The sequence below is a fragment of the Salmo salar genome, chromosome ssa01 (assembly GCF_905237065.1).
Source record: "Salmo salar chromosome ssa01, Ssal_v3.1, whole genome shotgun sequence".
In the NCBI taxonomy this organism is placed as follows: domain Eukaryota; kingdom Metazoa; phylum Chordata; class Actinopteri; order Salmoniformes; family Salmonidae; genus Salmo; species Salmo salar.
This window is the reverse complement of record NC_059442.1, coordinates 167,232,320-167,257,994: the sequence shown is the minus strand read 5'-3', so window position 1 is coordinate 167,257,994 and position 25,675 is coordinate 167,232,320. Positions and strand designations below refer to the sequence as shown.

Below are 25,675 nucleotides of genomic sequence, written 5' to 3'. Positions count from 1 at the left end.
TTGGTTATATTTTGCAATAGTTTCTGCTCTTTGTCTGGGGCAGAGTGGAAACGGGACTATCCTATAGCTGTGGAGGAGTGGAAACGGGACTATCCTATAGCTGGGGAGGAGGGGAACAGGACTATCCTATAGCTGTGAGAGTAAACGGGACTATCCTATAGCTGGGGAGGAGGGGAAACAGGACTATCCTATAGCTGGGGAGGAGGGGAAACAGGACTATCCTATAGCTGGGGAGGAGGGGAAACAGGACTATCCTATAGCTGGGGAGGAGGGGAAACAGGACTATCCTATAGCTGGGGAGGAGTGGAAACAGGACTATCCTATAGCTGGGGAGGAGGGGAAACAAGACTATCCTATAGCTGGGGAGGAGTGCTTGCCTGTGCAGACAATCACCTGAGCCATTGTCTCCCCTCTTTGGGGGATGTATACTCTCCCCCTAGTAAGGACAGCTCCTTCCCTGCTTCGGGTTGGTAAGAGCATCAATAGCTAATCCTAGCCACTGGAGAGTGGGGTCCTGAAGAGAGTAGCCCGATGTCTCTTACTCCCCTGCCCAGACAGATGCCATGGAAACAATGTTAAGTGAATACGGAATGCAGTAGTGTGGATTTACACCGGTTACCATGACAGATTTAAAACCCGTTTTCCTTTGAGGGAAGGTAAGGGGCCTTTGAGGTAAGGTAAGGGCAGCTGAGAAATGGCATGCCAGGGGGAAACATTCATCAAAACATCGTGAAGGGATAAAAACCAAAGTGGAATTTATGCTGGGGCTTCCAACAAATAAGGGGTGAGCACCAGCTGCGATGGATTAGGATGGAACCATTGCGACAGCACACTATCCTGGACTTGCACTCTGTGTGTCTGTCTCACCATGAGGAAAGGTGTGCCTTGCATCATGCCCAGGTAGTCTATTTCCTTGTGTATTGCCAAAAACACTCTTAACACACCCAACCCTGGCTCAGGTGGCTATCAATCTGGTAAAACAGACCACACCCACGCCCCGGGTCCTCTGTCTTCCCCAGAGTGGCACACCCAACCCTGGCATCTGTCTGTCTGCCCCTTGCATGGAACACCCAACCCTGGAAAGTACTGTATACTCATGTGCTTCAGCACAATAGCATTTTCTATCTATCTATCTGTCTATCTATATCTTTTCTGTCATTAGCCAACCCACCGCCCCGCAGTCCTCAGCCTCACCTCCTTAGGGTCTCAGCCTCACTCACCTCCTTAGGGTCTCAGCCTCACTCACCTCCTTAGGGTCTCAGCCTCACTCACCTCCTTAGGGTCTCAGCCTCACTCACCTCCTTAGGGTCTCAGCCTCACTCACCTCCTTAGGGTCTCAGCCTCACTCACCTCCTTAGGGTCTCAGCCTCACTCACCTCCTTAGGGTCTCAGCCTCACTCTTCCCCACTAGTACACCCCAGCCTCACTCACCCTCCCCTTTCATGGTGGTACACCTCAAGCGGCCCCATAGACCATAGTGTTAAGGGTGCTAGTACAGTGTTCCAAGTCTCGCGTCACAATAAGTCATACATTATAGAAGACTTCTGGTCTATCCTTTTCTGCTTGCCTGAATGTGTTTTACCTCCACAGATCATAACCTGATAATATCTATAGGACTGGACCGACTATCTTGTCGATTTCTCACTGGAAGCTACAGAGACCGTGTAAAGACGAAATATGAAGCTACGGAGACCGTGTCAAGGCGCGAGAGGAAGCTACGGAGACCGTGTCAAGGCGCGAGAGGAAGCTACGGAGACCGTGTCAAGGCGCGAGAGGAAGCTACGGAGACCGTGTCAAGGCGCGAGAGGAAGCTACGGAGACCGTGTCAAGGCGCGAGAGGAAGCTACGGAGACCGTGTCAAGGCGAGAGAGGAAGCTACGGAGACCGTGTCAAGGCGAGAGAGGAAGCTACGGAGACCGTGTCAAGGCGAGAGAGGAAGCTACGGAGACCGTGTCAAGGCGCGAGAGGAAGCTACGGAGACCGTGTCAAGGCGCGAGAGGAAGCTACGGAGACCGTGTCAAGGCGCGAGAGGAAGCTACGGAGACCGTGTAAAGGCGCGAGAGGAAGCTACGGAGACCGTGTTAAGGCGCAAGAGATGAAGCTACGGAGACCGTGTCAAGGCGCGAGAGGAAGCTACGGAGACCGTGTCAAGACATGAGAGGAGATTTTGTCCTTAGCACAGAACATGACACATTGACACAGGATGTAAATCCTGGAGTGTATTGTACAGGTAAGGTAAACAGACAGGAACACTGTCACCATGTTGGTTAAGTATCATAGTACGGTATCACGGTATGGTATCATAGTACGGTATCACGGTATGGTATCATAGTACGGTATCATAGTACGGTATGGTATCATAGTACGGTATCACGGTACGGTATAGTACGGTATGGTATCATAGTACGGTATCACGGTATGGTATCATAGTACGGTATCATAGTACGGTATGGTATCATAGTACGGTATCACGGTATGGTATCATAGTACGGTATCATAGTACGGTATGGTATCATAGTACGGTATCACGGTACGGTATAGTACGGTATGGTATCATAGTACGGTATCACGGTATGGTATCATAGTACGGTATCATAGTACGGTATGGTATCATAGTACGGTATCACGGTACGGTATAGTACGGTATGGTATCATAGTACGGTATCACGGTATGGTATCATAGTACGGTATCATAGTACGGTATGGTATCATAGTACGGTATCACGGTATGGTATCATAGTACGGTATCATAGTACGGTATGGTATCACGGTATGGTATAGTACGGTATGGTATCATAGTACGGTATCACGGTATGGTATCATAGTACGGTATCATAGTACGGTATCATTTACATCTTTACATTTTAGTCATTTAGCAGACGCTCTTATCCAGAGCAACTTCCAGTAGTGAATGCATACATTTTCTTCTTCCCCGTACTGGTCCCCCGTGGGAATCGAACCCACAACCCTGGCGTTGCAAACACCATGCTCTACCAACTGAGCCACACGGGCCAGTTAGTACGGTATCGCGGTATGGTATCACCAAGGCTATGAGATCATGTTGCTCTGATGTGCCAAGAGTTGAGGTCAGAGTCTGACATGGGAGGTGGGAATTTCCTCCATGTGATATATAAAATGGAGATAATGACAGACTATCACTTTACCTCCTTCAACGCCAACAAAAGTATTTCCAAGCATGGAACAAGGCTTTCCCCCCCGCCCCTCCCTCAACATACTCATATGAAAAATCTGATGAAGTCGTCAAATGAAGCGAGAAATTACAGAAATTCAAGCCAAAACTAACTATACAACTACCTGTACGAGCTCCATTTTCTACCACTGCCACAGAATAAACTGAAAACGATTTTATATAATGGAATAAAATGTAAAAACTGAAGTGGTCAGCATCTTAATGTTATTCCTGGCATTACAATACAGACAGAAACGTACTCTGCGAGGTATAGTTTACTGTCAGATGGAAACTGTGGTTGAGTTGAGGTCCTTTTTTAATATGGACATGTGCGGTGGAGCGACGGTCGATTATTTTCTTGTCGAGGACTAGGAAGCAGCTCACGTTGAAGGAGGGAAGGAGAGATGGTGGGAGCAAGGAAGCACAGGAAACACACGTTCAGACTCCAGGGATTAGAGCTGTCCCACTTGTCTTCACAACCAATTAGCAAGAGAGGGAAAGACCGAATGGACCCGACCGAGATTCAAACCAACGCTTTTGTTTCCAACCACAAAGAGAGGCGCCATAATGGGAAAAAAGAGGGAACATTTCCTTGACCTTTCTGTCCTCAAACATATCATGCTTTTCAGAGAACACTTCGGTTACCTACAGTACCCCTGTCTCCAGCACTGTAACATACACTGAGTGTACAACACATCAGGACCACCTTCCAAATATTGAGTTGCACACCTCCATTTTGCCCTCAGAACAGCCTCAATTCATCAGGGACATGGACTCTACAAGGTGTCGAAAGCGTTCCACAGGGATGCTGGCCCATGTTGACCCCAGTGCTTCCCAAAGTTTTGTCAAGTTGACTGGATGTCCTTTGGGTGGTGGATCATTGTTGATACACACGGGAAACTGTTGAGCGTGAAATACCCAGCAGCGTTGCAGTTCTTGACACAGTTTGACACCACTCATCTATACTGATTGAAGTAGGTGTAACAATTAACATCACTAAGGGATTGTAGCTTTCACCAAGTCAGTCCATGTCATGGAAAGAGCAGGTGTTCATAATGTTTTGTACACTCATCCTATGCAAATAGCATTGACAAGGACAAACAACTTTCAGCACAAGTGGTCAGAACACAGTTCTTTGAATCAATGACACTGGCCACAGTGACCCTAAATATGCTGCTGTTTCCGTGCTCTTGTAACGTCATGAAATCCAATTTCATGTTTAAAACATTCAAAAACCAACAATGTTACGCGTACGTTTTAATGGCCTGGAACAAAACGACCCAATTTCACGGCTCACAAACAGTCATTCCCGGCACGGAGCGAGTCATTTTCACCATTATATAAAATTACCTGGAGCTGGATGGGCTGGGGTCGTTATACCTCAGACATCATTACCAGTAAACACGAACATGTGCGCGCACACACACAGTTATGGAAACTATTGCCGGCTGACCCAAAAAAACAGCCAAACGCTATTAAACTGACTTATACAGTAAACTCAGATCTCTTAGAAGTGGGTTCACAATGAAAAGAATCTGTTTAAATCAGCAGTCTGCTGTTTGCTTCACATACTGTGGCCCTCATATGGTGTGACCCTAGTGCACCTTTTAAAAGCACTGATATGGTGTGACCCTAGTGCACTTTTTAAAAGCACTGATATGGTGTGACCCTAGTGCACCTTTTAAAAGCACTGATATGGTGTGACCCTAGTGCACCTTTTAAAAGCACTGATATGGTGTGACCCTAGTGCACCTTTTAAAAGCACTGATATGGTGTGACCCTAGTGCACTTTTTAAAAGCACTGATATGGTGTGACCCTAGTGCACCTTTTAAAAGCACTGATATGGGGTGACCCTAGTGCACCTTTTAAAAGCACTGATATGGGGTGTGACCCTAGTGCACTTTTTAAAAGACTCAGAGAGAAAGTGTCACCATTTGCAGCTTCTAGATGGCACAGTTGCATGCTGCCTAGTGCACGACTGCTTTCAGTTGCAGTACTTGACCTAAAAGCATGGCCTAGGGGGCTGTACTGCATACAGCGACATTAATCTTTATTGAAAGACCTGTTTCGCCATCAGCATATCCACTAAGCCGCAGTGAAACTCTGCATTTTCTGTACTCCCCTGTCCATTACGGGGTGGGAGCTGCCGTCTAGCATGGCGGTGAGGTGTCATTTTCTTTCCAGGAATTGGCAGAGCAAGTGATCAATTCCTTGATAACGTGGCAGGTGAGGTAGCGACAGGGGATAAAATATACACTCTCATAAACTAATTTCTCATTATTGTTGTCGGGGCCACATCACAGGAGAGGATGTAAGCGCTTTCCCAACTGGCTCCAAGGGCGGAAAGGCCCGCCAGAGAGTCCAGCCAGCTTTCTGGAAAGCACACCTGGTATATATGCTTATACTCGTTTTAAATTCGCCTGATGGAATACTGTGCTATTACCATCATAGACATCATCATCATCAACAGCATCTTACCATTACATTTATTTCTACAATTCAACAGACATTTTGTTTCAGAAATCTGCCAACTCATCCAGTTTTGATATTCAGGGAGTGTGTGTGCACTTCACATTTCTCTCTGGATGTCATTATCGAAGCACCACAGGTTTTCCAGGCATATCCTTTCCAAGTGAACAGATCTCTGCTGACTGCCAGTGACAGTACTGGGTTCATACAGTCAATATGTTTTTAAAGCCCTGTGAGGAAAGAGAAATGACTTGAAATCTGTCATCTGGTCTTCTAGATGGAAACGGAGAGAGCCCAATGGAAGTGAACGCTCTGACCCCAGTTATCCCAATAGACGATAATTACAAAAAGCAAATCAGCTTGTGGACAATGCTTTTTTTTTTTCTTCCCCAAAGCAACTATAACCAACTTCGCTGGGGTTCTACAAGCCAACTATTGAAACATCACCACCCCTCCCAGAATGCAATAGCCCTGTATAATGTAAACCACAGATCCACAACTAGATTAATAATTTTTCTTGAGCGGATGCTCAAGGGCCCGGAACATAATCACTAATAATTAATTGACTGCAAAAAATGATTAAAAAAATAAATTAAAAAATCGCAAGAAGCCCAAAGAAATATATTTGACTAAGACAATAATTTCAAACCTTGCTTACATATACAAATCACATACACTGAGTGTACAAAACATTAAGAACACCTGCTCTTTACCATGACATAGATGGACCAGGAGAATCCAGGTGGAAACTATGATCCCTTTAAATGATGTCACTTGTGAAATCCACTTCGAAATCAGTGTAGATGAAGGGGAGGAGACAGGTTAAAGAAAGATATTCAGATTGTTTAATAGTCACATGTACAGGGTTGCAAGTGTGATTGCAGGGTACAGTGAAAACAAGCGTTAAGCGCCAACATGCAGGACTAGTGAAATTAAAATGAAAATTGTCATTTTTTTGGTCTTGAGACATGGATAGTATGTGTGCCATTCAGATGGTGCATGGGCAAGTCAAACGATTGAAGTGCCTTTGAACGGGTTATGATAGTAGGTGCCAGGCGTACCGGTTTGAGTCAAGAACAGCAATGCTGCTGGGATTTCTGTATGGACCTCGCTTTGTGCACTGGGGCATTGACATGCTGAAACAGGAAAGGGCCATCCCCAAACTGCTTCCCTTCACTGGAACTAAGGAGCCTAGCCCTAAGCATGAAAAACAGCCCCAGACCTTTATTCCTCCTCCACCAAACTTTACAGTTGGCATTATGCATTGGGGCAGGTAGCGTTTTCCTGGCATCCGCCAAACCCAGATTCGTCCATCAGACTGCCAGATAGTGAAGCGTGATTCAGCTCTCCAGAGAGCGGGTTTCCACTGCTCCAGAGTCCAATGACGGAGAGCTTTACACCGACGCTTGGCATTGCGCATGGCAAAAGGGCTCAACACTCAAAAATATGCTTTGTTCCTTCTATTAGTCTATAGATAATATGCATGGTAGAAGCCTAGTGCTGACCAGTGCTTCAGGTAATATGCATGGTAGAAGCCTAGTGCTGACCAGTGCTTCAGGTAATATGCATGGTAGAAGCCTAGTGCTGACCAGTGCTTCAGGTAATATGCATGGTAGAAGCCTAGTGCTGACCAGTGCTTCAGGTAATATGCATGGTAGAAGCCTAGTGCTGACCAGTGCTTCAGGTAATATGCATGGTAGAAGCCTAGTGCTGACCAGTGCTTCAGGTAATATGCATGGAAGAAGCCTAGTGCTGACCAGTGCTTCAGGTAATATGCATGGTAGAAGCCTAGTGCTGACCAGTGCTTCAGGTAATATGCATGGTAGAAGCCTAGTGCTGACCAGTGCTTCAGGTAATATGCATGGTAGAAGCCTAGTGCTGACCAGTGCTTCAGGTAATATGCATGGTAGAAGCCTAGTGCTGACCAGTGCTTCAGGTAATATGCATGGAAGAAGCCTAGTGCTGACCAGTGCTTCCAGTGCTTCCAGTGACACAATCCTCCACGTAGTGAGCATTTGAATGTACAATGTTCTGCCAGACAGAATAAAAACGCTGGAAGGTGCGGATAGTGTTTCTCCTGGGGGTTAGGCTAGTACTTTGAAATTCCACTTCAGAATCCATCGGCAATAATGGGGGCGGCGTGCCTCTGTGCGCGAGTGTGTTTGTGCGTGTGTGTGTGTGTGTGTGAGCGTGTGTTAAGAGCACCTTGGGAGAACACATGAAAAGCTCTTCAGTGAGTGGGTCTACTACCGTTGGGCTGAGAGCACTGCCTCCACACCAACAGAAGAGACTAAAATGGCAAAACAATCACCAATGACTGGATTTGTTTCAATGTTTATCAAATATCTATATGGGAGATTCAATTATTATAATATGAAGCAAAACATTTAAGTAAACGTTAAACATGTGAACGATCAGCATTATCCACTGTTCAGAAGCAAGATTTTCTTAAGCATTTAAAACCGATGACTTTTACAGCACTTTCTCTTGATCCGCCTATGATATTTTAGGTAGCAAAATATATCGTGAGAACCCAATTCCACCAAAAACAGCAGCAGAGATCATAAAAGACTAAAAGACTTTGGCTCCCGAGTGCCGCAACGATCTAAGGCACTGCGTCTCAGTGCAAGAGGAGTCACTAAAGTCCCTGGTTCGAATCCAGGCTGTATTACATCCGGCCATGATTGGGAGTCCCGTAGGGCGGCGCACAATTGGCCCAATGTCATCCGGGTTTGGCCGGGGTAGGCTGTCACTGTAAATAAGAATTTGTTCTTAACTGACTTGCCTAGATAAATAATAAAACAACTTTTTTAAATATGGTAGTCAGTACATTCCTGAACTCCCAATTTTCCTCTCTTTAAAAAGAGTTTGAGACAGGGTTGGAGATGGGAACACACGCAACAACCACAGCAAAGCAATGGAGAGAAGCAGGCGTTTATCTGGAATGTGCAGTAACAGTGGAACAGTACTATAATGTTGGAAGTATTTCATCAGTAGATACTTCAAAATGTGACCGACAGGAACCTAGAAACTCCTTATTTTGCTTTCCACTATCATAAATATGCATGGTGAAGACTTCAGCTTTCCACTATCATAAATATGCATGGTGAAGACTTCAGCTTTCCACTATCATAAATATGCATGGTTAACACTTCAGCTTTCCAATGTGAGAAAATAGAGGAATGTATAATTCAATGCGGAAGGTAAATCAAGAATGTATAATTCAATGCGGAAGGTAAATCAGAAATGTATAATTCAATGCGGATGGTAAATCAGGAATGTTTGTTGGTGGCCCATGTTTTGCTTTGGTCTTTAACCTGTTGGGGCTAGGGGGCAGTATTTGCACAGCGGGATAAAAAACGTACCCGATTTAAACTGGTTACGATTCTTGCCCAGAAACGAGAATATGCATATAATTAGTAGATTTGGATAGAAAACACTAAAGTTTCTAAAACTGTTTGAATGGTGTCTGTGAGTATAACAGAACTCATATGGCAGGCCAAAATCTGAGAAGATTCCATACAGGAAGTGCCCTGTCTGACAATTTATTCTCCTTCTGTGGCATCTCTATCGAAAATACAGCATCTCTGCTGTAACGTGACATTTTCTAAGGCTTCCATTGGCTGTCAGAAGGCTCCAGAAAGTGGAATGACGTCTCTGGGCGAAAAACAGCAGGAGATTTTGTGAGTGGTCAGGCTGTGAACAGTGACACTGGAGATGCGCGTTCATGAGAATTCAATTTTTTTTTCTTTCAGCCTTTGAATGAATACAACGTCGCCCGGTTGGAATATTATCGCTATTTTACGAGAAAAATAGCATAAAAATTGATTTTAAACAGCGTTTGACATGCTTCGAAGTACGGTAATGTAATATTTTGATTTTTTTTGTCACGAAATGCACTCGCGCGTCACCCTTCAGATACTCACCTGAACGCACGAACAAAACGGAGGTATTTGAATATAACTATGGATTATTTGGAACCAAAACAACATTTGTTGTAGAAGTCTTGGGAGTGCATTCTGACGAAGAACAGCAAAGGTAATCCAATTTTTCTTATAGTAAATCTGAGTTTGGTGAGGGTCAAACTTGGTGGGTGTCAAATTAGCTAGCCGTGATGGCCGGGCTATGTACTCAGAATATTGCAAAAGGTGCTTTTGCCGAAAAGCTATTTTAAAATCTGACACTGCGATTGCATAAAGGAGTTCTGTATCTATAATTCTTAAAATAATTGTTATGTGTTTTGTGAACGTTAATCGTGAGTAATTTAGTAAATTCACCGGAAGTTTGCGGTGGGTATGCTAGTTCTGAACGTCACATGCTAATGTAAAAAGCTGGTTTTTGATATAAATATGAACTTGATTGAACAAAACATGCATGTATTTTATAACATAATGTCCTAGGAGTGTCATCTGATGAAGATCATCAAAGGTTAGTGCTGCATTTAGCTGTGGTTTTGGTTTTTGTGACATATATGCTTGCTTTGAAAATGGCTGTGTGATTCTTTTTGGCAGGGTACTCTCCTGACATAATCTAATGTTTTGCTTTCGCTGTAAAGCCTTTTTGAAATCGGACAATGTGGTTAGATTAACGAGAGTTTTGTCTTTAAAATGGTGTAAAATGGTCATGTTTGAGAAATTGAAGTTAACATTTTTGAGGTATTTGTATTTCGCACCACGCGATTCCACAGGCTGTTGACTAGTTGGGACGCAAACGTCCCACCTTGCCCAGGGAGGTTAACAGAATAAACAGTTCTGAAATTGCACAGAAATTCATTGACTGCCACAGCAAACACATAAGTCCCGGTTGTAAAGATGCGGTAAAGAGGTCAATCGAACTTGACCAAAACAATGGAATTGCCATGGAAACGTGTAGGGGAAAGGGTATTTGTGGACAGATACTGAGTCGCCTCATTGCCCCCCCAGCAAAACTAGCCTACATTTAAGCTAATGTTTATATTTGGTATTTATTAGGATCCCCATTAGCCGCTGCAAAAGAATCAGCTACTCTTCCTGGGGTCCACATGAAACACAATACATAGCACAGAACATTATTAGTCAGACTGAAATACATACATTTAAAACATCACACATTGCCTACACATCAGTAAATACACGCAATATCTAGGTGTAATACATAGTACAGTGCAAATTACAATACAATATATATAAAATGGCTGCGTCTCTTCACGGTCCCCGTTTGTTCATTAAGGGGTTCTTTTATCTTTTCTTCTAATCTGGTTTTATTGCTAGCTTGAGTTACCTGGGGTGGCAGAGAGTTCCATGTAGTCATGGCTCTATTTAATACTGTGCATTTGTCAGCCTCTGTTCTGGACCTGGGTACTGTGAAGGGATCTCTGGTTGCATGTCTTGTTCCGATGAGTGGCCGAACTGTGAGCCAACTGCCTGAACAGACAGTTTGATTCCTTCAACACATCAATACGTCGCACAAAAGACCAATAGTGATGCAGTCAACCTGTCCTCAACTTTGAGTCAGGAGAGACTGACATGCATGTTCCTGACATTCACCCTCTGTGTGTCTAAGTGTGATACGTGCTGCTTTGTTCTGCAATTCACCTACACTACCACCAGTCAAAAGTTTTACACATCAACTCATTCAAGGGTTTTTCTCCAAATTTTGACTATTTCCTACATTGTAGAATAATAGTGAATAGGGTTGCAAAGGGTCGGAAACGTTCCGGTAAATTTCCAGATTTTCACAGAAATTTTCCATGGGAAGTTAAGCCCTGGAATTTGGGGAATTTTGCTTAAATTCATCAAAATTGTTAGCTTATAACAGTGAACCTATTTTTGTGGGATACACACAAGGCAATTCTAGATCTTGTGGCTTATTTTGGTTAAACTATCCCCAATTCAATGGAATTGCAACCCTCTGTATGCACAGTGTATTCTTCCATCACATGTACAGATGATTCTCAAGATCTTGCACACTAATGAGATGCTATTGAGCCCACACTACTACACTGTCTGAGCCAAGGACTACATGCTTTCTGGTAAGTTTTGATTACGGTGGGTTGAATATATTTTATAATGACATACATGATTTTTTAAAACTAGTAAATAGTAGCCTACAGCAAAGTGTGTTTAAATCATTTCTAACTTAACAAGTTCTGCTAGTTAGTTTTTGCTACCATGTGGGTTTTAGCTCGTTTGAGCCTGCAAACAGTGTTAATTCACCTGTTTCCACATAGTTTAATTTAACATTTATCTTTCAAATGAGTTGTTTAATCTAACTGCTTAACAATTTATCTATACATGGAATAGTATTTTTTGTTGTTGTACTCTTTACAGGAAAATGCCACGGGCACTATCTGATGTGTGGAGACATTTCACTGCAGCAAATATTGTGCCAAATCATACATGAAGAACGCAACAAAGATGCAGAATCATCTGGCCAAGTGCATAAAGTTCCTCTCAGCTCTCACAACAAGCAACCTCTGACAAAAGTCCCTCTACTTCTATTTGAGGTGAAAATGAGGAATCAGACACATTATCGATAGCAACAGCTCATGGTCCTCCGGGAATAAGAAGTTGGGCTGTAGTTCAAGTACGACAAAAGAGTCTGTTGGACCTGTCTGGTCGACTGAGCTGTCAAGGCGGCAGAGCAATGCCCCATTATGGACAGACCTCTTCCCATGTTAGCAACCATTGAGTCTATATGTTTTAACATTGATAGCCTGTTATCTAGGGTTAGACCCAGCAGTTTAGTCTCCTCAACTTGCTTAATAGCCACATTATTCAATAACAGATCTAATTCTAAAAATGTTCACAAATTAATGAAAAGTATATATAGATAGATTCAATCCCCTACTGTAAGACAATACGTTAGAAACCTCTAAGAGCACACCAGGATTGTACAATACTTTCCCATCATTCTTTAAGAAATTCTTCAAACTCTGCCAAGTTCATTGTTGATCATTGCTAGACAGCGATTTTCAAGTCTTGCCCTTGACTTTCAAACTGATTTAGAGATAATCGATGCCGTCTTGGTAACTTGGCTTGGTCGTGGTAAGCAACTTCAGTGTGTATTCGGCCTAGTGTTTTAGGTTATTGTCCTGCTTAAAGGTCTTCCAGTGTCTGTTGGACAGCAGACAACCAGGTTTCCCTCTAGGACTTTGCCTGTGCTTAGCTCTATTCCATTTCTTTTAATCTTAGAAAACTCCCTAGTCCTTGCCGATGACAAGCATACCCATAACATGATGCAGCCCCTACCATGCTTGAAAATATGAAGAGTGGTACTCAGTGATGTCGTTGTTGTGCTGGATTTGCTCCAAACATAATTCTTTGTATTGAAGACAAAAAGTTAATTGCGGTATTACACTAGTGCCTTATTGCACCTGAGTGGTTTCCTTACTCTCCAGCAACTGAGTTAGGAAGGACACCTGTATCTTTGTAGTAACTGGGTAAATCGATACACCATCGAAAGCCTAGTTAATAACTTCACCATGCTTAAAGGGATACACAATGTATATATGTATATATATTTTGTTTTACCCCATGTACCAAATTGATGCTCTTCTTTGCGAGGCACTGGAAAACCTCCCTGGTCTTTGAGGTTTAATATGTGCTTGAAATGGGGTAGTCATTCAAAAATCATGTTAACCCTTAGCCTACAATGGGTCACGCCCATCTAATTAACATTTAAAAAAAACAATCCGTCTGTGCAAAACAGAATGTTTTTTTGTTGCATGGGCTGCGTCTCAAACCACCTGAGTGTGCAGAATAACTGATGAATTCACGAAAGCTCAACACTCAATGCTTAATTATAAACCAGGTAGTTCCTCCTCAAGCCTTATTGCTTAATTATAAACCGGGAAGTTCCTCCTCGGGCCTTATTGCTTAATTATAAACCGGGAAGTTCCTCCTCGGGCCTTATTGGTTAATTATAAACCGGGTTAGTTCCTCCTCGGGCCTTATTGGTTAATTATAAACCGGTTAGTTCCTCCTCGGGCCTTATTGGTTAATTATAAACCGGTTAGTTCCTCCTCGGGCCTTATTGGTTAATTATAAACCGGTTAGTTCCTCCTCGGGCCTTATTGGTTAATTATAAACCGGTTAGTTCCTCCTCGGGCCTTATTGGTTAATTATAAACCGGTTAGTTCCTCCTCGGGCCTTATTGGTTAATTATAAACCGGTTAGTTCCTCCTCGGGCCTTATTGGTTAATTATAAACCGGTTAGTTCCTCCTCGGGCCTTATTGGTTAATTTTAAACCGGGTAGTTCCTCCTCGGGCCTTATTGCTTAATTATAAACTGGGTAGTTCCTCCTCAAGCCTTATTGCTTAATTATAAACCAGGTAGTTCCTCCTCGGGCCTTATTGCTTAATTATAAACCAGGTAGTTCCTCCTCGGGCCTTACTGCTTAATTATAAACCAGGTAGTTCCTCCTCGGGCCTTACTGCTTAATTATAAACCAGGTAGTTCCTCAGGCCTTATTGCTTAATTATAAACCGGGGAGTTCCTCCTCGGGCCTTATTGCTTAAATATAAACCGGGTAGTTCCTCCTCGGGCCTTACTGCTTAAATATAAACCGGGTAGTTCCTCCTCGGGCCTTATTGCTTAATTATAAACCAGGTAGTTCCAAAGCAATAAGGCCCAAGGATTAACTACCCGGTTTATAATTAAGCAATAGGGCCCAATTATTTATTTATTATAAAAACATTTTTTTATTTCACCTTCATTTAACCAGGTAGGCCAGTTGAGAACAAGTTTTCATTTACAACTGCGACCTGGCCAAGATAAAGAAAAGCAGTGCGACAAACACAGACTTACACATGGGATAAACAAATGAACAGTCAATAACACAATAGAAAAATCTATGTACAGTGTGTGCAAATGTAGAAGAGTAGGGAGGTAAGGCAATAAATAGGCCATAGTGGTGAAATAATTACAATTTAGCAATTAAACACTGAAGTGATAGATGTGCAGAAGATGAATGTGCAAGTAGAGATACTGTGGTGCAAAGGAACAACCCAAAAAAATAATATGGGGATGAGGTAGTTGGGTGGGCTATTTACATATGGGCTGTGTAAGGGTGCAATGATCGGTAAGCTGCTCTGACAGCTGATGCTTAAAGTAAGTGAGGGAGATATAAGACTCCAGCTTCAGTCATTTTTGCAATTCGTTCCAGTCATTGGCAGCAGAGAACTGGAAGGAAAAGCGGCCAAAGAGGAGTTGGCTTTGGGGATGACCAGTGAGATATACCTGCTGGAGTGCGTGCTACAGGTGGGTGCTGCTATGGTGACCAGTGAGGTGAGATAAGGTGGGGCTTTACCTAGCAAAGCCTTATAGATGACCTGGAGCCAGTGGGTTTGGCGACGAATAAGAAGCGAAGGCCAGCCAACGAGAGCGTACAGGTCACAGTGGTGGGTAGTATATGGGGCTTTGGTGACAAAACGGATGGCACTGTGATAGACTGCATCCAATTTGCTGAGTAGTGTTGGAGGCTATTTTGTAAATTACATCGCCGAAGTCAAGGATCGGTAGGATAGTCAGTTATAAGAGAGTATGTTTGGCAGCATGAGTGAAGGAGGCTTTGCTGCGAAATAGGAAGTAAATTCTAGAATTAATTTTGGATTGGAGATGCTTAATGTGAGTCTGGAAGGAGAGTTTACAGTCTAACCAGACACCTAGGTATTTGTAGTTGTCCACATATTCTAAGTCAGAACCGTCCAGAGTAGTGACGCTAGACGGGCGGGTGGGTGCGGGCAGCGATCGGTTGAAGAGCATGCATTTAGTTTTACTTGCATTTAAGAGCAGTTGGAGGCCACAGAAGGAGTGTTGTATGGCATTGAAGCTCATCTGGAGGTTTGTTAACAGTGTCCAAAGATGAGCCAGAAGTATACAGAATGGTGTCATCTGCGTAGAGGTGGATCAGAGAATCACCAGTAGCAAGAGCGACATCATTGATATATACAGAGAAAAGAGTCGGCCCGAGAATTGAACCCTGTATCACCCCCATAGAGAATGCCAGAGGTCCGGACAACAGGCCTCCGATTTGAAACACTGAACTCTGAGAAGTAGTTGGTGAACCAGGAGAGGCAGTCTATTGAGAAACCAAGGCTGTTGAGTCTGCCGATAAGAATGCGGTGATTGACAGAGTTGAAAGCCTTAGCGAGGTCGATGAATACGGCTGCACAGTATTGTCTCTTATCGATGGCAGTTATAATATCGTTTAGGACCTTGAGCATGGCCGAGGTGCACCCGTGACCAGCTCGGAAACCAGATTGCATAGCGGAGAAGGTACGGTGGGATTCGAAATGGTCGGTGATCTGTTTGTTAACTTGGCTTTCAAAGACTTTAGAAAGGCAGGGTTGGATGGATATAGGTCTGTAGCAGTTTGGGTCTGGAGTGTCTCCCCCTTTGAAGAGGGGGATGACCGCAGCAGCTTTCCAATCTTTAGGGATCTCAGACGATACGAAAGAGGTTGAACAGGCTAGTAATAGCGGTTGCAACAATTGCAGTGGATCATTTTAGAAAGAGAGGGTCCAGATGATTGTCTAGCCCAGCTGATTTGTAGGGGTCCAGATTTTGCAGCTCTTTCAGAACATCAGCTATCTGGATTTGGGTGAAGGAGAAATGGGGGAGGCTTGGGCAAGTTGCTGTGGGGGGTGCAGAGCTGTTGACCGGGGTAGGGGTAGCCAGGTGGAAAGCATGGCCAGCCATAGAAAAAGGCTATTCGATGCTAATGCAGTACGCCACAGGATGTTTTTGTGCTGGTCAAGGGCAGGCAAGTCTGGAGTGAACCAAGGGCTATATCTGTTCTTAGTTCTATACTTATTTAAGATGGTGAGGAAACCACTTAAAGAATAACCAGGCATCCTCTACTGACGGAATGAGGTCAATATCCTTCCAGGATACCCGGGCCAGGTCGATTAGAAAGGCCTGCTCGCTGAAGTGTTTTAGGGAGCGTTTGACAGTAATGAGGGGTGGTCGGTTGACCGCGGACCCAGGCAATGAGGCAGTGATCGCTGAGATCCTGGTTGAAGACAGTAGAGGTGTATTTAGAGGGCAGGTTGGTCAGGATGATATCAGTGAGGGTGCCCGTGTTTGCGGATTTAGGGTTGTACCTGGTAGGTTCCTTGATAATTTGTGTGAGATTGAGGGCATCTAGCTTAGATTGTAGGACGGCCAGGGTGTTAAGCATATCCCAGTTTAGGTCACCCAACAGTACAAACTCTGAAGATAAATGGGGGGCAATTAATTCACATATGGTGTCCAGGGCACAGCTGCGGGCTGAGCGGGATCTATAACAAGCGGCAACGGTGAGAGACATTTCTGGAGAGGTGGATTTTTAAAAGTAGAAGCTCTAACTGTTTGGGCACAGACCTGGATAGCATGACAGAACTCTGCAGGCTCTCTGTGCAGTAGATTGCAACTCCACCCCCTTTGGCAGTTCTATCTTGGTGGAAAATGTTGTAGTTGGGGATGGAAATTTCAGAATTTTTCATGGCCTTCCTAAGCCAGGATTCAGACACAGCTAGGACATCAGGGTTGGCAGAGTGTGCTAAAGCAGTGAATATAACACATTTAGGGAGGAGGCTTCTGATGTTAACATGCATGAAACCAAGGCTTTTATGGTTACAGAAGTCAACAAATGATACCCCTGGGGAATAGGAGTGGAACCCAGGCTACAGGTCCTGGGTTAACCTCTACATCACCAGAAAGGCTATAAGAACTGGTCGTCTGGTGCGTTGGAACAGAGAATAAAAGGAGCAGATTTCTGGGCGTGTTAGAATAGATTCAGGGCATAATGTACAGACAATGGTATGGTAGGATGTGTGTACAGTGGAGGTAAACCTAGGCGTTGAGTGACGAGAGAGGTTTCGTCTCTGGAGGCACCAGTTAAGCCAGGTGAGGTATCTGCATGTGTGTGGGGTGGGACAAAAGAGCTATTTAAGGCATTCTGAACAGGACTGAAGGCTCTACAGTGAAATAAAACAATAAGAACTAGCCAAGACAGCAGTAGACAAGGCATATTGACATTAGAGAGAGGCATAAAGCAATCACAGGTGTTGATCAGGAGAGCTAAGACAACAACAGGTAAATGGTGATGAATGAGCAGAGTGGGTCAGTTCGGTACATACAGGACCTGAGTTCGAGGCTGGGGCCGACAGGTGAACAAAATGAGGTACCGTGTCATTGAAACAGTCCAGGGGGCATCAGCTGTGTAGCCGAGTGATCATAGGTTCAAAAGAGCAGCAATAGGTGAGCCAGGGTGCCGTTCAGCTTAAAATCCAATTATAATTCGGGTAGTTCCTCCTCAGGCCTTATTGCTTAACTATATGTATATAGTGTCACAGTATACAACACATAACTCTACTTCCACATTTGCGCTTTAGGATAACAATTGTATCGAACACCCAAATACAAGCTAAATAATGTAGACGCTTAAGTGCTAAGAAGCATCCAGGTGTTTTGAGTCCATATTGGACCTAATATTGATTCGGTGCTCATTTTTTGTTTCTATTCTGGACTTTCTATTCCTTCACCTTTGATATTGAACACTGCATTGTTGGGACTGCATTAGACTGCATGTGTAAAGATTGCTGCAAAACTGACGTCATTTGGGTGATAGTGTTGATTAGAATCAAATCAAATCAAAGCCAGGGGTTATCAAGTGTGAGGTAGTGTGATCAGCTCGGCTCCCCACGGCTGTGGTGCTTTATTGAGGACAGGATATGAGAGACGGAGTAGATAAGTGCTCAGCACCTCAAAGTACAAGTCGCGCCGTTTGCGAATGGGCTGCCATGTCAATAATGTGATCTAATAACCAGGGTTTATAACCACCTCAGTCAACCAGTGTAGTTAACTAAATGAGCTCTGGGACTTAAATACGTGTTGAAGTTGTGACTAAGAGCATTTAGTGAGAACTGAGGAACTTAAAATCCAAACGGAAAACTTTAGAAACTGTACACAACCACGTTAGTGTTTTTAAATGTACAATGCCTTTGAAAAGTATTCAGACCCCTTGACTTTTTCCACATTGTTACGTTACAGCCTTATTCTACAATGTAGTAAATAAATAGAAATCCACAGCAATCTACACACAATACCCCAAAGTGACATCACAATACCCCATAGTGACATCACAATACCCCATAGTGACAAAGCGAAAACAGGTTAATAATATTTGCAAATATATTACAGATTTAAAAAAACAGAAATACGTTATTTAAATAAGTATTCAGACCCTTTGCTATGAGACTAAATTGAGCTCAGGTGCATCCTGTTTCCATTGATCGTTCTTGAGACATTTCTACAACTTGGAGTCCACCTGTGGTAAATTCTATTGATTAGACATTATTTGGAAAGGCACACACACCTGTCTATGTAAGGTCCCACAGTTGACAGCGCATGTCAGAGCAAAAACCAAACCACGAGGTCGAAGGAATTGTCCGTAGAGTGCTGAGACAGGATTTTGTCGAGGTACAGATCTAGGGTAGGGAATCAAAAAATGTATGCAGCATTGAAGGTCCCCAAAAACACAGTGGCCTCCATTCTTAAATGGAAGAAGTTCGGAACCACCAAGACTCTTCCTAGAGCTGGCCGCCCGGCCAAACTGAGCAATAAGGGAGAAGGGCCTTGGTCAGGGAGGTGACCAAGAACCCGATGGTCCCTCTGACAGAGCTCCAGAGTTCCTCTGTGGAGATGGGAGAACCTTCCAGAAGGACAAACATCTTTGCAGCACTCCACCAATCAGGCCTTTATGGTGGAGTGGCCAGACAGAAGCCACTCCTCAGTAAAAGGCACCTGACAGCCCACTTTGAGTTTGCCAAAAGGCACCGACAGGACTCTCAGACTATGAGAAACAAGATTCTCTGGTCTGATGAAACCAAGATCGAACTCTTTGGCTTGAATGCCAAGCGCCACCACCAAGCATGGGCAGGGACTGAGCGACTAGTCACGATTGAGGGAAAGATGAACGAAGCAAAGTACAGAGAGATCCCTGATGAAGTCCTGAGCGCTCTGGAGCAGGTTTTCAGACTGGGGCGAAGGTTCACCTTACAACCGGACAATGGCCCTAAGTACACAGCCAAGACAATGCAGGAGTGGCTTAGGGATAAGTCTCCGAATGTCCTTGAGTGGCCCAGCCAATGTCCAAACTTGAACCTGATCGAACATATCTGGAGAGACTTGAAAATAGCTGTGCAGCGACACTCCCCATCCATCCTGACAGAGCTTGAGAGGATCTGCAGAGAAGAATGGGAGAAACTCTGCAAATACAGGTGTGCCAAGCTTGTAGCATGTTACCCAAGAAGACTCAAGGCTATAATCGCTGCCAAAGGTGCTTTAACAAAGTACTGAGTGAAGGGTTTAAATAGTTATGTAAACGTCATAGTTTAATACATTTGCAAAAATGTCTAAAAACCTGTTTTTGCTTTGTCATTATGGGGTATTGTGTTTAGATTGATGAGGGGGGGAAAAAAACAATTTAATCAATTTTAGAATAAGGCCGTAACATAACAAATGTGGAAAAAGTCAAGGGGTCAGAATACTTTCCGAATGCACTGTATATTAAAGAAATAAATGACTCAGGCAAAGTAAAATGACTTTGTTCGTGATGCACGCCCCTTTAAATGATACAAATACAAAAGCAGCCTGAGCACACTGGACTTTAAAACAACCACACAGATGTAACCATTTAATGTTTTATCTGACTGCCACCAGGCTCCCAAATCCGATTCCCAGTACATTCCACAGGTCACATTTATAAGTGAATGTTCCAAAAAATGACCGAGATAAGTGAAAGTTTTGTGAGACACCAGTTGAGAACTATTCTACTACATTCCCATTCAGTTCTAGTACAAGATTTACATTTACATTTTACATTTTAGTCATTTAGCAGACGCTCTTATCCAGAGCGACTTACATTTCATAATTTTGTGCTGGTCAAGGGCAGGCAAGTCTGGAGTGAACCAAGGGCTATATCTGTTCTTAGTTCTGGCCCCCCGTGGGAATCGAACCCACAACCCTGGCGTTGCAAACACCATGCATTGCAAACACCATGCTCTACCAACTGAGCTACAGGGAAGGCAAGATAAGATACAAAGAAAGTTCTGGATCATAGGGTCTTACCGCCCAGGTCTTGCTCAGCCTGAAGATGGGAGCACTCTGCAGGGCTGACACCACAGACACCATAGAGTGGAGGTTATTCAGTTCCAACAGTTTCTGAAAGGAAAAGCACGGTATATTTAATACCCTCAATAGTAACAAAACAATGGATAGTATATATATATATATATATATATATAAACGCTATCCTGGTTCCAGATCTGTTTCTACCATCTCCTTGCCATTCATTATCACATCAAATATATATGTTTGGCATGACAATTCCTTAAGGGGTTTGCAAGAGAGCAAAAACAGATCTGCCACTCAGGTTAGGACAATGTATATTAATATACACAAAATCATCTGAAACACAACCAAAACAAACAGCAAATGCATCCAACAAATGTGTTGAGTCACAAGCTTGATGTAATCATTGTGTTCTATGAATTTGGGACCAAATACTTAACTTTTTACTACTTTAATACACAGTGAATTTGTCCCAATACATTTTGCTCCCTTAAAATAGGGGGAATAATTTCTAAACGATTCACCGAAAAATACTGAACAAAAATCTAAACGCAACATGTAAAGTGTTGGTGACATGTTTCATTAGCTGAAATAAAAGATCCCAGAAATGTTCCACAAAAAGCTTATTTCGCTTAAATGTTGTGCACAAATTAGTTAACATCCCTGTTAGTGAGCATTTCTCCTTTGCCAAGAAAATCCATCCACCTGACAGGTGTGGCATATCAAGAAGCTGATTAAACAGCATGATCATTACACAGGTGCACCTTGGGCTGGGGGCAATAAAAGGTCACTAAATGTGCAGTTTTGTCACACAACACAATGCCACAGATGTCTCAAGTTGAGGGAGTGTGCACTTGGCATACTGACTGCAGGAATGTCCACCAGAGCTGTTGCCAGAGAATTCAGTGTTCTTTTCTCTACCATAAGTTGCCTCCAAAGTCATTTTAGAGAATTTGGCAGTACGTCCAACCGGGCTCACAACCGCAGGCCACCTGTAACCACTCCAGGACCTCCACATCCGGTTTCTTCACCTGCAGGATCATCTGAGGTGGTGCTGAGGAGTATTGCTGTCTGTAATGAAGCCATTTTGTGGGGAGATTCTCATTCTGATTTGCTAAGCCTAGCACCCCAGTGGGTGGGTCTGGCTCCCCAGTGGGTGGGTCTGGCTCCCCAGTGGGTGGGTCTGGCTCCCCAGTGGGTGGGTCTGGCTCCCCAGGCCTACCCATGGCTTTGTCCTTGCACAGTCATGTGAAATCACAAGATTAGGGCCTAATTTATTTAAATTGACTGATTTCCTTATATGAACTGTAACTCAGTAAAATCTTTGAAATTGTTGCATGTTACGTTGATGGTCTTGTTCAGTATAGATGAAAATACCTTCAAGTTAAAGCTGACAGTCTGCACTTTAACCTCATAGGTCACTTGCTTGATTTCAAATCCAAAACTGTTGGAAGTATACAGTCAACATAAGAAAAAATGCCTCACTATACAGTACATCTGGAATAATAATCCAAGAGATTTAAAAACTGTGCTGATGAAAAGTTAAATCTAAAGAGAAAACAAGAAAGAGAGAGAACTAATGGCCTAACCAGAGGAATGAATACTTGGCTTTGTGAATAAAATCATACAGGTCTCCATATACATGTGCTAGCTCTTAGTCTAATATAGACAGCCACCATTGGATATCAGGATTAGGGTGAATTCATTCTAAAATCTATTGAAATTCACTGAAATGCAACATATGAATTGAAAACAGTCCTCGTTGAAAAGTCTAGTGAATCATACATCCATAAATAGCACATCCCTGGGTCGCTCGTCTTTTCAGTTCGCTGCAGTTAGCAACTTGAACGAGCTGCAAAAAATGTAAAATAAAACACTTACAGTTTTATCTCCATCTCGTCATTCAAAAAGACTCAATCATGGACGTACATACTGACAGTTGTGGCTGCTTCACGTGATTTATTGTTGTGTCTACCTTCTTGTACTGTTGTCTGTGCCCGATAATGTTTTGTGCTGCTACCATGTTGTGTTTCTACCATGCTATGTTGTCATCTTAGGTTTCTCTTTATGTAGCGTCTCTCTTGTACTGTTGTGTGTTTCGTCCTATATTTTTATTCCCAGCCCCCGTCCCCGCAGGAGGCCTTTTTCTTTTTGGTAGGCCGTCATTGTAAATAAGAATTTGTTCTCAACTGACTTGCCTAGTTAAAGTTTAAATAAAAATAAACAAATTGGAATCAGACTCCTGAAGGTAACATGAAACTGACCCATAACCTGTTGACTAGAATAACCTACGGCAACAACCACATCTAAAAAAAATTTACCTAATACTTCTGTCCTCATGAGTTTTAAATTAGTCCGTTTTTCTACTATTAGCTGAATGAGAAGATAAATATTAAATTCTCTCTCCTATTTCCAACTGAATTGATTGACAGTTTTTGGTATTTCTAAAATCCTCCCCATTTCCAATGGTCAATATACCTGCTGCTGTTTTCCTGGTCCATGATGATGTCATGGTTCCACTAAGCTCTTTCCACCCCCACACCATAACCTCTGGGAGGTACTCTCACTGCTGCAGCTCCCTGATTGGACTGTGGCCGGACAGAGAGAGAGAGAACCTATTGTTTTTTTGTCATTGGTGTGTCTGCTTTCTTCATTACTTCTAATACGCTGGCGTTAACGTGACCAGGAGTTCTTAAACCTTTTTCAGCTCCAGAAACCAAAATGAGAAATTGACCGTCCTCCAACGATCCAAATTAACAAGAAATGGTGTGTGATTATAGATGTATTCTCATAACTCATGACCCACCTCTCATGTCCAGGGCCCACTTTGGGTCCTGACCCAGTTTAATAAACCCTGCGTAGTGTGTTCCCCTCAAAACTCTGGTCCTAGAGGACCACTAAGTAAGCTGGATCTCACTCCAGCAGGGCACTGTTAGAGGCCATTATAAGTCATGTTTGATTGTTTCTGGGAAACCAATACAGTGATGATTCATTTGAAATTCACTTAAAAAAAAGAAAAAGAAAAGGTGAGTGAATCATTTTCATGTGGACCAACAGTCTGTCAAAAGGTGAGTTCATTTAGATCATGACTGCATGCTAGCAGATTACCCATAGACTTCCAGTCTTTGCGCTAATGATAGTTAGCATTGGCTCACAAAAACTACCTCTAACTTCCTTCATACTGGGCACAGAGGCATAACAATCGTATACACGAATTCATCTAACTCTGGGGAAGTAGATAAAATCCAGAAGTATCCCTTTAAATCCGTTGCTGGGTGATTGTTTGGCTTTGACAGTGGGCCGTCAGAACTAGAGAACACCACATGCATTACTGGAGGGTTGCCTTCATTGGGGTTAAGCTATAACAATGAATTCAGAAAAAACAATTGCCAATCCAATTCTTGACATCAACCTTAACGTGAAAATGTTGTACCGGGGATAATATTTATAGATTCATTCAAGTGGTCTGGTTTTGAAATCAGAGAATAGCATTCCAGTTGATTTACAGATGTGGTCACAGAAGATAACAAGAGAAACATGTTGGGTTCAATTATTCCACTGTGAACCATTATTCAGATAAATAAAACGTAAGTATTTGTGAATTATGAGCTCTGGAAAACACTTAGACAAAGTTCTGGTTCACCATTCAAAAGCTCTAAACTATCTGAAAGGCTAGCCCATGTTCATGTCATATGCCACCAGCATTTTTCACAGCATATTTTTCCTCACTAAAATTGGGTTTTATTTGATAGAGAAATAACAACGCGTGACACGTACAGGTGACCAAGTTGGGTGGGGAGGGAATAACGCGAAAGAGATGAAGAGAATTACATGTATGGCGCCGATTAATGAGCTAAGACGGATCAAAAAAAGGCCTATAATTATGGCGCTGTAATAAAATCTTGATAGATGTGCTGAGCAAGATGAACAGTACCTTGTTTCAAAGCAGCACCTCGTTTCAAAGCAGCACATGATGCAGGTACTTTTCTACTCGACGGAATTGGAGTATAACATTTTTTTTTGGCCAGATCAAAACCAAAGCGCTGCCACAGTGTTTTAATGTTGATGACTACACACTATGATTAATTAAGCTATTCATTCATAAATCATACAGCTGGAAAAAACCAAAACGTCATACTTAACATTTTGTACCTTAGATTCAAGAAGTCTGTTTGAATAAAACATTATTTTTTTTAAACATCTGCAATATCGTTTATTTTCATACCTACACTTCTCAACCTGATCCTCGGAAAGGACACTGCTACGTGGTATTTAAGTCCCGTGTGTTGCTTGGGCCAACCATACGGGTAACACACCAGGATGGCCTGGTGGTATAAATAGGACCTCAGCATAGACGGAAGACACCCTGTACAACAGGTTATAGTCCCACGTAATGTCAATAACTCCCTAGACGATTTTTAGAGGTTCAAACTAACACTTTGTTTTGGTGGCAACTGCAAACTGTTGACATAGTACTTTAGCTAACTACCCTCAATACACTGTAAACTGTTGTCATAGTACTTTAGCTAACTACCCTCAATACACTATAAACTGTTGACATAGTACTTTAGCTAACTACCCTCAATTTGCTGTAAACTGTTGACATAGCTAAAGTACTAACTACCCTCAATACACTGTTGTCATAGTACTTTAGTTAACTACCCTCAATACACTAAACTGTTGTCATAGTACTTTAGCTAACTACCCTCAATTCACTGGAAAACTTAGTTGCTACATGTTCAGTTGACGGTGAACTAATCAAACTGAATATCTGTGTATAGTATTACAGATTAACTGTGTATGTGTGGGGGTGGGGGAGATCTACTCAAATCAACGTTTAGGGTTTGAGTGTGAGACATCTTGGCAGTGTTGGAATGAATTAAATGGTGAACCGAGGGGAGCTCAGAGTGAACAAGGGT

General features: G+C 43.0%; 1 protein-coding gene across 2 annotated transcripts in view; it reads right to left on the bottom strand.

The window, feature by feature from the left end:
• The window catches only part of LOC106572010 (ras-specific guanine nucleotide-releasing factor RalGPS1), a 278,753-nt gene that overhangs the window by 139,462 nt on the left and 113,616 nt on the right, over positions 1 to 25,675 (bottom strand). For both annotated transcript variants that reach the window (XM_014145707.2, XM_014145728.2), the window contains exon 7: positions 20,754 to 20,846. In XM_014145707.2, coding sequence (XP_014001182.1) covers positions 20,754 to 20,846 — 93 coding nt within the window. The remainder of the gene's footprint in view (positions 1 to 20,753; positions 20,847 to 25,675) is intronic.